This window comes from Ovis canadensis, chromosome X (assembly GCF_042477335.2).
Source record: "Ovis canadensis isolate MfBH-ARS-UI-01 breed Bighorn chromosome X, ARS-UI_OviCan_v2, whole genome shotgun sequence".
Lineage (NCBI taxonomy): Eukaryota > Metazoa > Chordata > Mammalia > Artiodactyla > Bovidae > Ovis > Ovis canadensis.
In genome coordinates this window covers 66,540,884-66,556,738 of record NC_091727.1, presented here as the reverse complement: position 1 = coordinate 66,556,738, position 15,855 = coordinate 66,540,884, and the positions used below count along the sequence as shown (strand labels likewise).

At 36.6% G+C, this 15,855-nt stretch overlaps 1 protein-coding gene across 6 annotated transcripts in view; it reads left to right on the top strand.

Moving 5' to 3' along the window:
• The window catches only part of PHKA1 (phosphorylase kinase regulatory subunit alpha 1), a 171,525-nt gene that overhangs the window by 129,546 nt on the left and 26,124 nt on the right, over positions 1–15,855 (top strand). For 2 of the 6 annotated variants that reach the window (XM_070291835.1, XM_070291832.1), the window contains 8 exons: positions 78–217; positions 8,696–8,852; positions 9,311–9,390; positions 10,814–10,892; positions 11,033–11,162; positions 12,350–12,451; positions 13,994–14,109; positions 14,238–14,276. In XM_070291835.1, coding sequence (XP_070147936.1) covers positions 78–217; positions 8,696–8,852; positions 9,311–9,390; positions 10,814–10,892; positions 11,033–11,162; positions 12,350–12,451; positions 13,994–14,109; positions 14,238–14,276 — 843 coding nt within the window. Of the gene's footprint in view, positions 1–77; positions 218–8,695; positions 8,853–9,310; positions 9,391–10,813; positions 10,893–11,032; positions 11,163–12,349; positions 12,452–13,993; positions 14,110–14,237; positions 14,286–15,855 lie in introns of all 6 variants that reach the window. The other 4 variants (XM_070291834.1, XM_070291831.1, XM_070291836.1 and 1 more) reach the window with 2 other exon arrangements.

Genomic DNA, 15,855 nt, shown 5'->3' with positions numbered 1-15,855 from the left:
TCAACACTCTAGGGCATTACTTAAGGTAAGCACTTGTGGAATTTTTGTTTGTTTGTTTGTCTTTTCTCAAACTAAAGGTTCCCTCTGTTCGTGTAGAAATACATCTTCCTAGAGACCAGTCTGGGGAAGTAGACTTCAAAGCACTGGTTTTACAGTTAAAAGAGACCTCCAGCTTACAAGAGCAAGCTGATATCCTCTACATGCTATATACTATGAAGTAAGTTGTGGAAATTATCAATCTACTTTCATGTTTGTGTAGAAAGGAATTATAGTATAGTAAATACAGCACAGCTTTGGAGTCTCACTGATGCAGATTTGAGTAGTTTTGCAACCTAGTTGCTGTACAACTTCAAAGTCTCAATTGTCCTCATTTTTGAAATTTAGATTATACATACCTCATAGAATTGTTATAAAGATTAAAACAAAATAAAATATCTACAGTCTCTAATACAATGCCTGGTCCATAGTAAGTCACTAATCACATAAGCCTCCATTATTTAAAAAAAATCTACAGGTAAATAAATTTGTAAGTAAGAAGTAAGAATATGGAGGCTTACAGGAAAATGAAACTAGCATTAGTGAGTGTTTGCTATGTATCAGGCACCCTCTGCGAAGTACATCTTATCTAGGTACCTCTAACTCAGTATGCCCAAATTGAACTCCTTTCTCCTGTCCTCCCAGAACCCCCAACAAAATAACCTGTTCTTCCTCATTTATTCATGTTGTTGACACCCTGAAGAGGGAGGATTGACCCCCACCCTCCCCTAATTTGGTTTGGATATCGAGACTGATGATGCCACACACATACCAGAAGGGTGTGAAATGTTTATTACCTACATAATGAAACTTTCTGGGGACAGAGGAACAGGCTGTCAAGTTGGCCCTTATAAAGCAAGAATGAGGCTGGATTTGGAATTTTATTTTGATACGGAGGTGAGGCTTTGGCACCAAAGAGATAACACTCAGATTTTCTTATCAACTTGCCCAGATGGAGGCTGGAAAGGAAAGGGAAGTTGTACAATTTGAAAGCAGTCAACAATTGAACATCAATACAGTATACTAACACATATGTATGGAATTTAGGAAGATGGCAATGACGACCCTGTATGCAAGACAGGAAAAAAGACATAGATGTGTATAATGGACTTTTGGACTCAGAGGGAGAGGGAGAGGGTGGGATGATTTGGGAGAATGGCATTCTAACATGTATACTATCATGTAAGAATTGAATCACCAGTCTATGTCTGACGCAGGGTGCAGCATGCTTGGGGCTGGTACATGGGGCTGACCCAGAGAGATGTTGTGGGGAGGGAGGTGGGAGGGGGGTTCATGTTTGGGAACGCATGTAAGAATTAAAGATTTTAAAATTTAAAAAATAAAAAACTAAAAAAAATAAAAATTAAAAAAAAGAACAATGTACAATAAATCACATGCGATATTAAACACTTTATTATAAAAAAAATGGATTCACTTCTATGACTCCATTCAATTAGTCAATTCTCCATCTCTGTTGTTGGAACTAACACTTACCTAATCATCAAGTCTTCTCCGCATATCCAGTTAATCATCAAGTCTGTCCAGTTTTATCTCTAAATGTTGCTGTCTTCATTCAGGCCTTTGTCTTTCCCTAGGACTGTTGCTACAGCTTCCTAACAACTTTCTGCTTTGATCTAGTTCTCTTCCAACCCATCCTTAACAGAGGAGGGAGAGTAACTTTGATGCTAGAAATGCTGAAACTTATACAAAAGTAGAGAGAATAGTGTGATGAATACTTTTAGACCTATCTCCTATCCTGAACAACTATAAACACATGATTAATCTTATTCCATCTATATTCTCATTCTCTCTTCCTGGATTATTTTAAAGAGGATACCAAACATTTTATCATTTTATCCCTAAGTCAGTTCAATTCAGTCACTCAGTCTTGTCTGACTCTTTGTGACACATGGACTGCAGCACGCCAGGATTTCCTGTCCCAGAGCCTACTCAAACTCATGTCCATTGAGTCAATGATGCCATCCAACCATCTAATCCTCTGTCGTCCCCTTCTCCTCCCACCTTCAATCTTTCCCAGCATCAGGGTCTTCCCAATGAGTCAGTTCTTCACATCAGGTGGTCAAAGTATTGGAGTTTCAGCTTTAGCATCAGTTCTTCCAATGAATATTCAGGACTGATTTCCTTTAGGAGTGACTGGTTGGATCTCCTTGCTGTCCAAGGGACTCTCAACAGGCTTCTCCAACACCACAGTTCGAAAGCATCAATCCTTTGGTACTCAGCTCTCTTTATAGTCCAACTCTCACATCCATACATGACTACTGGAAAAATCATAGCTTTGACTAGATGGACCTTTGTTGGCAAAGTAATGTCTCTGCTTTTGAATATGCTGTCTAGGTTGGTCAGAACTTTCCTTCCAAGGAGCAAGCGTCTTTTAATTTCATGGCTGCAGTCACCATCTGCAGTGATTTTGGAGCCCCCCAAAATAAAGTCTCTCTCTGTTTCCATTGTTTCCCCATCTATTTGCCATGAAGTGATGGGACCAGATGCCATGATCTTCGTTTTCTGAATGTTGAGCTTTAAGCCAACTTTTTCACTGTCCTCTTTCACTTTCATCAGGAAGCTCTTTAGTTCTTCTTCACTTTCTGCCATAAGGGTAGTGTCATCTACACATCTGAGGTTATTGGTATTTCTCCCAGCAATCTTGATTCCAGCTTCTGTTTCATCCAGTCCAGCATTTCTCATGATGTACTCTGCATAGAAGTTAAATAAGCATGGTGACAAAATACAGCCTTGGCGTACTCTGTTCCTGATTTTTTATCCCTAAATATTTCAGTATTATTTCTAAAAAATGTGAAAGTGAAAGTCACTCAGTCGTGTCTGACTGTTTGTGACCCCATGGACCATACAGTCATTGGAATTCTCCAGGCCAGAATACTGGAGTGGGTAGCCTTTAAGAATCTCTTTAAATGTAACCACAGTGAAATTGCTGGTTCTAGACAAAATAGAGTAAATGCATTTCTCTCTGTTCCTCCTGCTAAGTACAGGAGGACATTATTTATAAAACAAATGTAACAAGATGTTGAAAGGTAGAGAGAAGAAGGCACATTGGCTAAGGACCTCAAGATTGAAGAGTGACAGGGTAGTAACATCCCCGGGTTTTCTTTGGTTCCTCATTGGGTGCTGAAGAAGCCATCAGCCTAAAAAGGACAACCAGTGATCACAGACAACAAAAACCCTAAGGAAAACCCATTTTTCCCAGACAAAGGACCAGAGAAAAGGCACCCTAGCAAGACAGACATCTTTGAGACAATACCACTTTAATCCACCCAAGCCCCAGAGAAAAATCTGTGGTGCTACTCCTGTCAACAAAGGCTGAATGGGAAGCTCCAACTTCTGCTCCACCTTCCCCACTGGCAGAGAGTGTCAGAGAAGGCTAGGTAAGGATCTGGGACTTTCAGCCTCTCTAGTTGATAATGAAGTGCCCTTGATCTGTCTGACTCCAGTGCCTATGCTGTTTCCATCAGATTATAGTGTTTAATGAGTAAACAAGGAAGCTAAAAAGCCCATCAGCACCAAAGTTGAATTTTTACATACCCAATTTTATTAAAAATAGCCCAAACATATTTTAAACCATTTAGGGCCTATCTGCTTTGCATCCTCCTCAAAATTCATCCTGCATCTGCTAACAAGAGATAAACCCTGGGCCATGAGTATCCCAAACCACTGCTGCATTCAGAGCTTTCTAACCTAGCAACTCCTCGTGGTGCTACTAAGGTATATACCTAGACATGTAACCCCCTCCTCTCTTTCCTGGGAGTTTCCTTTCCCTCCTCCTGTTGTGGATGGTAGAACTTATGCCTTACATAAGCCTCCTGACAGTCTGATGCTGTGAGGGACTACCCCTTTCATACAAGCTATCCATGTACCAACTGTTAAAACTTGTTATATGCTACTACCAGAAAAACACGTGAGAATTATTACTTTGATACTTTGTTCCTTTCTTTTTCCTTTAAGGTAAGGCACTCTGTTCACAAAGTATCAGCTGAGTACTTATGTGCCAGGCACAATACTAAATGCAGAGTAATGAAAAGATAGAGAAAATGAAAAGAGATAAGGGGTAAGGACAGAATGACTGTAGCTTGAATGAAAACTGATGATTCAGCAGGGTAGTTGGGCTGGGCAAACAAAGACTTGAAAAACTCCTGCTTTCCTGTCAGGTCAGATGATCCATGGTTGACTGTCAACTTTTCTGCTGCCAACACATGAATTTTCTTCATCTAATCTGGTATATACTAACTTTACCATAATATCTGATTGAAACTTGTAATCTCCCTAAAACTAGGTGATATCAAACCTTTTGAGTAGATTGTGTATGATGTACTGTGTGGCTTTTAATACACTTGGAATTCTGCCCAATATCCCTTTGTGAATTTGAGTAGAAACTGGGAGATGGGGTCTCCTATGGCTATTAACTAGTATTCCTTCTGTGAATTGTCTGTTCATAAACTTTGCTTTCTATTGCGTTATTTATATTTTTCTTATTGATAGCATATATTAGTATTTTCTTTGCTATACTTGTTGCAGATATATTGTCCAAATAATTTGCTTTTTAACTTTGTTCATATGCCTTTCTCTGTGCAAAAATTTCATTTTATATAGTCAAATCTACATCAGTATTTTCTTTTTTGGTTTCTGGATGTCTTGTCATACATGGGGAGAATCTCCTTCCAAGAATTTTTAAAAATTTAAGTTCTTGATCTACTTGGAATTTAGTTTTATATATCTTCTTACTCAACATGTCTAAAGTCAAATTCACTGTCTTTACCAGAAATATACTGCTGTCTGGCTTTTCATGGTATTATCGTTGCTTCAGTCACCCAGATGTGAAATTGTGTCATCATCTTCAAGTCTTTCTCACCCCCTGCCTCTCCCTACATGATCACAACTATAGTTGGGAATCAGTGATCAAACCTATATCCTCTATACTATAACTTTCAACCTTTATCTACCATTGCTCCCCCATCAGAATGTGAATTCTCCCACCAAAACAGCCCATTGCTTATCATATCCAAAGCCTGTACATGCCTACTTTCAGACCTTGGTTCATGTTTTTTCCTCTGTCTGGCCTACTCTTCTTTACCACATCCCATCTCTCCTTGTTGGAATTCTAGCCATATATCAAGGCCTGAATTATCTGTCACCTCCATGAAACTTTCTCTGATCTCTAGGAATAAAAAGAATCTTCCCTGATTGTGAGATATCACAACACTTATTTTCATATTATTTATTTTCATTCTGACCATTACAAACTTAGAAAACTTGTAAAGATAATACAAAAAAAGAATTTCTGGATATCCATCACTCAGATCCCTCAAATGTTCACACTGAGCTTTAATATTTCTCTATCTCTGTCTTTCTCTCTCTCTCCCTCCCTCCTTTCATCCTTCCCTGTCTTCTTCATCATCATCTCATCACTGTCACCACCACACACATATTTTTCCTGAACCATTCACAGTAAGTGCAAACATGATCCCTCTCTATCCCCAAATATTAATACTTCAGTGAGTATTTCCTAAAGACTAGGGATTCACTTAATAAGCACAGTACAATTGCCAAAATCAGAAAATTAATGTTAAGATAATACCACTATCTAATGTACAGCTTTGTTGGTTGTCCAACAAATATCTAAGACTTGTTGGCTGTCCCAATAATGTCTTTATAGCAAAAGAAAATCTAAATGATGAATTTCATTTAGTTCTCATATGTCACCTGTCTCCTTTAATGTGGAACAGTTCCTACGTCTATCTTTAATGTTATTGACTTTTTAAAATTTAAAACAATGTAGATTTATTATCTTAGTCCCAGAGGTCAGAAGACTAACAATTATCCTTCCAGTTAAAATAAATTTTTTCAAAAAGAATCTTGAGTTGGGGGAGATTATCCTGGTTGATCAAGGTGGGCCTGATATAATCGTAAGGGTCCTTATAAGAGAGGAGTTGATATGGTGGTGGAAGCAGAGAAGAAAGAAAAGATGATATGGCTGTTGTTAACATTTTTAAAGGATACAGACAATTTTTTTTTGCCGAATATCCCTAAAGTTTGGTTGATCTGATGTTTCTTCATAATTAAATTTAGGTTATACATTTTAGACAAGAATACTACTGAAGTGGGTCTTCCTAGGTGGCTCAGTGGTAAAGAATCCACTTGCCAATGCAGGAGACACAGGAGACGTGTGTATATCATTTACAATAATCTTCTATTTAGTAGACAGACTTTTTCTTGACAGTTTCTGTCTCTGTGCAAAACTTTTCCTTTGAGGTAGTCTTATTTGCTTATTTATCCACACTTGAATAGGAGATGGCAACAGGGGAAGGGATGGTGGGATGAATTGGGAGATTGGGGTTGATATATATACACTACTGTGTATAAAAGATATAACTATTGAGAACCTAATGTATAGCTCAGGAAACTCTACTCAGTGCTCTGTGGTGACCTAAATGGGAAGGAAATCCAAGACAGGATATATATATATATATATATATATATATATATATATATATATATATATATATATATATGAAGTGAAGTGGAGTGAAGTCACTCAGTCGTGTCCAACTCTTTGTGACCCCATGGACTGTAGCCTACCAGGCTCCTCTGTCCATGGGATTTTCCAGGCAATAGTCCTGGAGTAGATTGCTATTTCGTTCTCCAGGGGATCTTCCCAACCTAGGGATCGAACCAGGTCTCCCGCATTGTAGACAGACGCTTTATCATCTGAGCCACCAGGGAAGTCTGTATATATATATATATATATATATATATATATATATATATATATATATATATATACACATACACATATAGCTGATTCACTTTGCTGTACAGCAAAAACTAACACAACATTGAAAAGCAACTATTCTCTAATAAAAAGGGGGTTCAGGATTGGGAACTCATGTATACCCATGGCAGATTCATGTTGATGTATGGCAAAACCAATACAGTATTGTAAAGTAAAATAAAGTAAAATTTAAAAAAATTGCTAAAACCAGTGTCAAAAGAGCATACTGCCTATGTTTTCTTCTAGAATTTTTATGGTTTCATGTCTTACATTTAAGTCTTTAATCCATTTTGAATTTACTTTTGTATATGGTATAGGAAAGTAATACAATTTGATTCTCTTGCATGTATTAGTAGCTGTCCAGTTTTCCCAACACCATTTGTTTAAAGAGACTGTATTTTCCCATTGTATATTCTTATCTCCTTTGTTGAACATTTATTGATTATTATAAGTGTGAATTTATTTCTGAGGTCTCTACTCTGTTCCATTGGTCTGTGTGTCTGCTTTTGTGCCAGTACCATACTTCTTTGAAGAGTATAGCTTTATGGTATAGTTCAAAGACAGGGAGCATGATTCCTCCAGCTTTTTCTTTTTAAAATTATTTTGGCCATTCAGTGTCTTTAGTATTTCCATACAAATTTTAGGATTATTTGTCCTAGTTCTGTGAAAAATGCCATTGATATTTTGATAAGGATTGCATTGAATCTATAGATTGCCTTGGGTAGTATGGTGACATTAGCAATATTAATTCTTTCAATCCATGAACACAGTATATCTTTTCATTCGTTTTTGTCACCTTCAATTTCTTTCATCAGTGTCTTATAGTTTTCCAAGTACAGGTCTTTTATCTCCTTACTTAGATTTATTTTTATTTTATTCTTTTGATATGATTTTAAATGAGATTGATCTTAATTTCTCTTTCTGATACTTTATTGTCAGTTTGTAGAAATGCAGTAGATTTATGTATATTAATTTTGTATCCTGCAACTTTACTGAATTCATCGATGAGTTCTAGTAGTTTTTTAGTGGAATTCTTTATATATTAGAGAACTGGCCTATGAATTGGAAATATTTTTCTCAGTTTGTAATTTGTTCTATGACTTTTCTTATAGTGGTTTTTGCAATAAGTTTTTGGTATTTATATAAATATATATTTATGTGTGATATATAAATGTATCAACCTTTCTTTTATGGTTTCTGGTATGAAGTACACAGTTTAAAAGTCCTCTTGCTTCTAAAATAATAAAGTAGTTCTCCCCTATCTCTTTTAGTACTTTAACATTTAAATTTAATACATTTGGAATTTTGGTGTACAGTGCGAAGCATGGATTCAACTTTTTCCCCAGTGGCTACTTGTCTTAACATCATTTAATAAATAATCTACCTTTTATCATATATTAAATTCCCAATTTTATAACACTTTATATATCATTTATGGTATTTTACAGTTGACTTACATTATATAAATTTTTACAGCAATAATGTATATGATGTATATCTTTTAAAACTAAGCAAATTTTTTCTTCTTCATTACTTCCCTAAGTGCACCATACTTTCTGAACTTGCAATAGTTAAATTAAACCTTTGACTTTAATTTCAGCTACCTTGAAGCCCATTGAGAGGGTAAAAGAATGCATTTTGTCAAAACACAACTGAAACTAAGACTTATTCTTATCTAGATATTTGGCTTTCAGTACTGACTATTAAAATAGTTTTTTTAATAAGAATTCACAGTAAATAACTTTCATTTCCTAATGAGAGAGACCTATCAAACACAGGTACACTCATTATAACACAAATGAAAGATTGTTGCCTGTAGCTTTATTTATAATTAATATACACCTCCCTTTAACATTTCAGAGGACCTGACTGGGACACTGGATTGTATGATGAAGGGAGCATGACAGTCAGAGAGCTGCTTACTGAGCTATATGGCAAAGTTGGAGAAATTCGTCACTGGGGCCTGATCAGATACATCTCCGGAATCTTAAGGAAGAAGGTAGAAGCACTCGATGAGGTACTATCAATTCTTAAATTTATATCAAATCTAAATGGAGGTGCTTTTTAAAAAAATTGTTTCTGAAGTTTTTTAAGGAAATCACCACAGCATCTAATCATTTAAACTGTTGTTTTTCCCACATAAAATTTCTGATATCAGTTAACCTTTCTTTTATGAGTGTCAAATATTTAATACCAAAGCATATAAACTGTAGACATATAGAGGTGTTAAAATCTATAAAAAATCATAGATCTTAAGAAGGAATTTACACTAGACTAAAAGATCCTACCTCTTAGGAAATAAAAATACCTTCATAGAAATCTCTCTTTTCTGATGTTCATGGCATTTCCTAAGAAAAAGACTGATGTGTCATTAAATTAAGGGAGGAGCAAAGGTTTCTAGACTGTAAAGAGGAATTTTCATGGAAATCTGAGGTATTCTGTGAAGGGTAATACTGTTACGCTGTTTATTTGTAGGCCTGCACAGACCTTCTCTCCCATCAGAAACATTTGACAGTGGGACTCCCTCCAGAACCTCGAGAGAAGACCATCTCTGCGTTAGTATGGTTTTGTTTGGGTTTGATCAAGCTTCTCTGAAATTTTAAGGAGCTGTGAGGACTGGCCACAATTCTGTTGTCCTAATCTACAAATGGATGATAATGTCCTATGTGTGTGACCTTCTATCAGGGACTCTCGATGTGAGAATGTTTGTAGTGATATTTCTTTGCTGTGTTTAGTTGTATCCAACTCTTTGTGACTCCATGAACTGGAGCCCGCCAGACTCCTCTGCCCATGGGACTCTCCAGGCAAGAATACTGGAGTGGGTTGCCATTTCCTTCTCCAAGGGATCTTCCCAACCCAGGGATCGAACCCACATCTCCCACATTGCAAGCAGATTCTTTACCATCTAAGCCACCAGGAAGCAGTGATAGGACATGAGTAAATGAAAGAGAAAACTCACAGGGAGTAGTACTCAAATGTATTTTGCTCTTTTGGAGGTTTTTTGTTTGTTTTTACCTATTGACTTTCCCCAAACTTTCCTTCAAAAAATCAACAAACAAGGCAACTGGAATTACCCCACACAAACACACAAAATGAGCTATTCTATAGATTTCATTTCAGACCTCTCTCCTATGCTTATAGATGGCTATTTTTTCCTTATGTCTCTTCACATTTCTTCTCTCTGTCCAAATTTCTCACTTATAAAAGACACCAGTCATAGTAGATTAGGGCCCACTCAATGACCTCACTTTAGCTTACCTCTTTATAGAGTCACTTTATAGACCCCATCTCCAAACAAGGTTACACTCTGAGGTCCTAGGAGTTAGGATTTCAACATAGGAACTTGGAACACAATTCAGTCCATAACACCTTACTCCTGCCAAGCAGAACCTTTTATTACAAATTAGATCAATTCTGTGACTACTGTGGGTAATCCAAAAGAAGATGACATCCCCCATGCCCCCAGAGTGCTTAGTATCAACAGGAGAGTCAGAAATGTGGGAGGGAGCATGTGTGCATATATATATATATATATATATATATATGTAATCTGATGGATCTATAAAAATTAGTATAAGACTATAAAGTATTATTGTAAAGCAATAAAATGGCTTCCAAAAGGCACAGCTTAAATTTAGTTTGTTACTTTCCAGCCATAATAGTTACTTATCAAATGTTAAGAATTAACCATGAAAACCTGGTCTGGATGGACATCATGGGGTGAGTTTTAAGTACAATTGTGAGGGAGAAAGGCAATCCAGGCTTAGAGAGGAGGGAGCAGAGCTCTGCTGAGTTCATACAGGCCAGAGTGCTTTGGGGAGGCAGTAAACTTTGAAAACTGAAAGAAACAAAATGATACCAGTAATGATGAGATGTTGAGACACTGACTTGGACTTAGGAGGAGCTTTTTCATTTTCTCAATATATTTAGGTTAAGTAGTTGCAGAATTTTGTCTTTATTCACTGTCTTCTTCCTTAGACCTCTGCCCTATGAAGTACTCACTCAACTGATAGATGAAGCCAGTGAAGGGGATATGAGCATTTCAATTCTTACACAGGTGAGCAGAATTATAAAGCCTAATCTGATGACTGATATTTAAAAATTTGTTTTCAGTTGATCTGGCAATTTCTGAAGACCTCAAAATAGGCCTTGTGAGATCCATGGTATAATTTTTGTCTGTATTCATTCCATGCACAGGAAATAATGGTATATCTAGCCATGTACATGCGAACTCAGCCTGGCCTCTTTGCTGAAATGTTTCGACTTCGAATTGGTCTGATCATACAAGTTATGGCAACAGAACTGGCCCACTCCCTTCGATGCTCAGGTATTCAATTAAGTAACTGAAGCAGAATTCACTTTTATTAGAGGTCTATTAAGTTTTGAACCAGGAGAGAAAGGAAGCTAAAAGATTTCTATCAGTAGCTCTGATCCTGAATATAGCAGTATTGTTCCCATGTTTGTCTCTATGCAAGTCAAGGGATTGCTATAACAAGTTTATATATCACTTTTCAATTTCAAAATTCCATCTTTTTTGTAGCTCTGCACTCCAAATTACCTTCCTACTAACTCCTAGAATGATCCAGGGCATGTGAAAAGTGAAAGTGTTAGCTGCTCAGTCATGTCCAACTCTTGGCAACCCCATGGACTACAGCTCACCAGGCTCCTCTGTCCATGGAATTCTCCAGGCAAGAATATTGGAGTAGGCTGCCATTTCCTTCTCCAGGGGATCTTCCCAACCCAGTGGTTGAACCTGGGTCTTCTGCATACATCAAACTAAGTATGACAGACTGGGTTTGATTCTGATTCAGGCATGCCACCTCTGGCTGTCAGATTGAGTCACCACATCAGTTTGATTATAGTGTCAGTATTGTGTCTAGTTACCATCAGGATCAAATAAAGGAAGGCAATATTTCTGTTAATATTTATCTGACAAAACCTTTTGATATTAGCTAAAGGTATATTTGGCAAGGTGGTAGTTTTAGAAAAATAAATGGGGCCTTTGGAAGCTGTAGCACAGAATTATGGGGGGACCCCATGGCATGACTTTCATATTTGTTTGATTTCAACAAGAATGACAGAATAATAGAGATAGGGATTGCATACAAAAATAAAACCATAGTTGTAAAACTCAATGTTAAACATTGTTTCAATTAAATTTCCCCAAAAGACTTTTAATTGCACTGTTAGCAAGTAGCTAAATTTATTGATTTGAATCCAACCTAAATTACATGATATAATATATATTTAAATAACCATTTAGAGAAATAAAGCTAGTGATTATTCTGTACCTACCATATGCCAGACACTACTTTTATACATTATCTCATTTAATCCTTACAACAACCCAATGGTGGAGGTATTTTTAATCTCGCTTTTACTGAAAAAGAAATTGAAGCTCAACAAACTATTGGATATAAGATAGGCTCAAGGATGTATTGTGTAACAGAAAAAGTGGGGTGGGAATGGCAGGCCAATTAGAAATACCTCTGTCCTAACATTTCTGCTGACTAGCTGAGGAAGCCACAGATGGCCTGATGAATCTCAGTCCTTCAGCCATGAAGAACCTCTTGCATCACATACTCAGTGGCAAGGAGTTTGGAGTGGAACGAAGTGGTAAGGTTGAATAACTGCATTTCTATTTTGCAGTACTTATTTTAAATATTTCATTGATTTTAAAATGCTGTTCTTTTATCAGAGAAACTGTTCCTCCAAATAAATAGAACCCCTATATATGGAAGAGTTTAAACCAAAGCTCTCTTCTGGAACAAGATTTGGAAACCACTGTGTGTCTTTTTTTCCCCCTTAAATTAAGTACATTACTATCATATTTTGTTTTGGACTGTCTTATATATTCCTTTACATTAAGTCTCTAGCACAAATAGCAATCTATATCATCTAAAACTTTCTTGTATTCCAATTGACAATAATTCAGTAGCATTTATGGTGATGTGTATGTGTGTGTAGCTGCTATAATACATTGGATGTATCCTTTCACCTTTAAATTCAAATACATTTGGGTTCTATCACAAATTAACCTTATACCTGTACTTGGTGGTTTGGCGGTGGTATTTGATATCAAGTCTGGTCCCATCACTTCATGGGAAATAGATGGGGAAACAGTGGAAACAGTATCAGACTTTATTTTGGGGGGCTCCAAAAGCACTGCAGATGGTGACTGCAGCCATGAAATTAAGACACTTACTCCTTGGAAGGAAAGTTATGACCAACCTAGATAGCATATTCAAAAGCAGAGACATTACTTTCCCAACAAAGGTCCGTCTAGCCAAGGCTATAGTTTTTCCAGTAGTCATGTATGGATGTGAGAGTTGGACTGTGAAGAAAGCCGAGCCCCGAAGAATTGATGCGTTTGAAATGTGGTGTTGGAGAAGACTCTTGAGAGTCCCTTGGACTGCAAGGAGATCCACCCAGGCCATTCTGAAGGAGATCAGCCCTGGGTGTTCTTTGGAAAGAATGATGCTAAAGCTGAAACTCCAGTACTTTGGCCACCTCATGCGAAGAGTTGACTCATTGGAAAAGACTCTGATGCTGGGAGGGATTGGGGGCAGGAGGAGAAGGGGACAACAGAGGATGAGATGGCTGGATGGCATCGCTGACTGAATGAACGTGGGTTTGGGTGAACTCTGGGAGTTGGTGATGGACAGGGAGACCTGGCGTGCTGCAATTCATGGGATCGCAAGGAGTCGGACACGACTGAGCGACTGAACTGAACTGAACTGAACTGAACCTAAAACATCAGAGCAAATGAAAAGAGTCATCTCCCATGCTTAACTTTCAGAGTTAGAATAAATAAATATATAATATCAGATGGATGGATAGCTTAGAATGGTAAGAGAAAGTTATAAAGCAGTATTCCTCAAGCCTTACTGTTCATAAGAATTACCTGGGTATCTTGCTAAACTGCAGACTTTGATTCAATAGGTCTACAGTTGGGCCTAAAATTGTAGCAAGCTTCTAGGTGATGGCAATGCTGCAGGTCTCTGGACCACACTTTGAATAGAAACGTTATAGCTGTTGAGTTTTTCATTATTATTAACATAAAAGGAGGTCATACATCTGAGTCTTTTAAAAGTGGTGGAGAAAAAGTTTGAACCTGATTATCCTCCCTCTTTCTCTTTAATCTGTCATGCTATATAGTTCGTCCTACTGATTCAAATATCAGCCCTGCTATTTCAATCCGTGAGGTTGGAGCTGTTGGAGCAACCAAAACAGAACGAACTGGGATCATGCAGTTAAAAAGTGAGATAAAGCAGGTAAGATACTACTTGGGAAATGAACTGGGATATTTTCATGTTTAAGAACATTATTTTGGAATCAGATTTTGTAAGATCATGTATTTTGCTTCGTATCCTAAGTTTAATTTGAGCCATTTATTTTTCAGGTGGACTTTCGTAGACTGTCTATCTCAACTGAAAGTCAGGTGAAACAAGTAGGGATCCTTTAATATAAATTAACCTGCCTTTAGCTCTACAAAACATGCATGAGCTCATGACTTTTTAAAAATAAGATAAGCCACACAGTAGCTTGTTTGATTCTCCTTTCTAGCAATTAAGCTTTCATTTTTCTGGACCAAACTCTTTTGCTAATTTTAAGATGAAAGTAATTTGTTCCTGATAGCAAGAAATTAAAACCTTGAATTCCTCTTGTTAAGGTTAAATGTAATTTTGGAATTAATTAATTAATTAACATGTAATTTTAGACTTAAATTTCTTACTTTTAAGAACCAGACTAGGTGAGGGCTTTTTTAAAATCTATTTTCAGATTTTTGTCATTGTCATGATAGAGCTATATGAAACGCATTGTGGACACATAGAGGAAAAAACATGTAAATCAATCTGGGTGTTGGTGAGAGTCACCAAATATCAGACTGTAGCCTCTTACTCATTTTTGCCCCTGGAGATGAGAATAGATGAGTTAGTGTGTTATTAAAAAAAATAACACAAACTTTCATAGTTTCTCTTAAAACTTTAGAAAATCATGTGATTTCAAAGTCTTTTAATGAAAAGCTTAAAACTACCCCTCCTGCCTTCAAAATAAATGTACACTATCTTATGATACTGGAGCACATCCAAAAAGGATAGGCAAAATGGAAATTTTGCTTGTTTATATGTTTGTTTGTTTGCTTGCTTGCTTTAGGAGTCAGAAACTATTTAGAAAAATAGAGACCGAAAGCTTGAAGTTTAATTTGAAGTAAACTTAATTTAGATATACTTATCAGATACCCTTTCACGTTTATATTATGCAAGTGAAAGAACAGGATGGAATAAGAAAGGGTCTTTTGATAGAAAAGTGTTTACAGGGTTTTTTTCTAGACAATTTGGATAATCTGAACATTTTCCTATCTGAAAGGTTAAAGAACTACATTTCATACTGAGTTAAAACTGATGTTCTTGGTAAACAGTCCTTGTTTTGGTTGAGAGTGATTGGCTAAATACTTCATAGTTGTTTATAGTCATACAGTATTACTTACAAGCTCATTATATATTTAGAACTCGAAGTCCATGTTCCCAGCTAGACTAATATGATGTTAAGGACTTGACCTACCCACAAAACTATATCATTTAATTCAATGTTATACATTCACTGTCTATAGGACTTCAAGAAAACCAAAATCATTAGGACTATAATTTAGAAGACTGAGAGCTTTGAATTTTCATTACCTTATTTCTAAATATTGATTTCCACTCTCACCTGCCTATCTGATATTTTGTACTGTTCTAAGCCTTTGTCTCTGCTCAACAATGTCCTCTTTTCTGATTATGGAAAAAATACATTTAAAAATAGTTTTATTTATTTAACCCTTTACCATGACTTCCTGAGTTAAGCTATTTCATCCACTTTTTTAATGATAGCATGCTGGTTAGTTACTTGAATAGTCTGTAATTTTACTCTACTAAAAACTTTTAAAAACACATAATGGCTACCTTGCCTTTTCCCTTTTAAAAGTTTATTTTCTCAAATTTTTTTCATAGCCCAATGGTGGCCATCCCCTGGGTAAG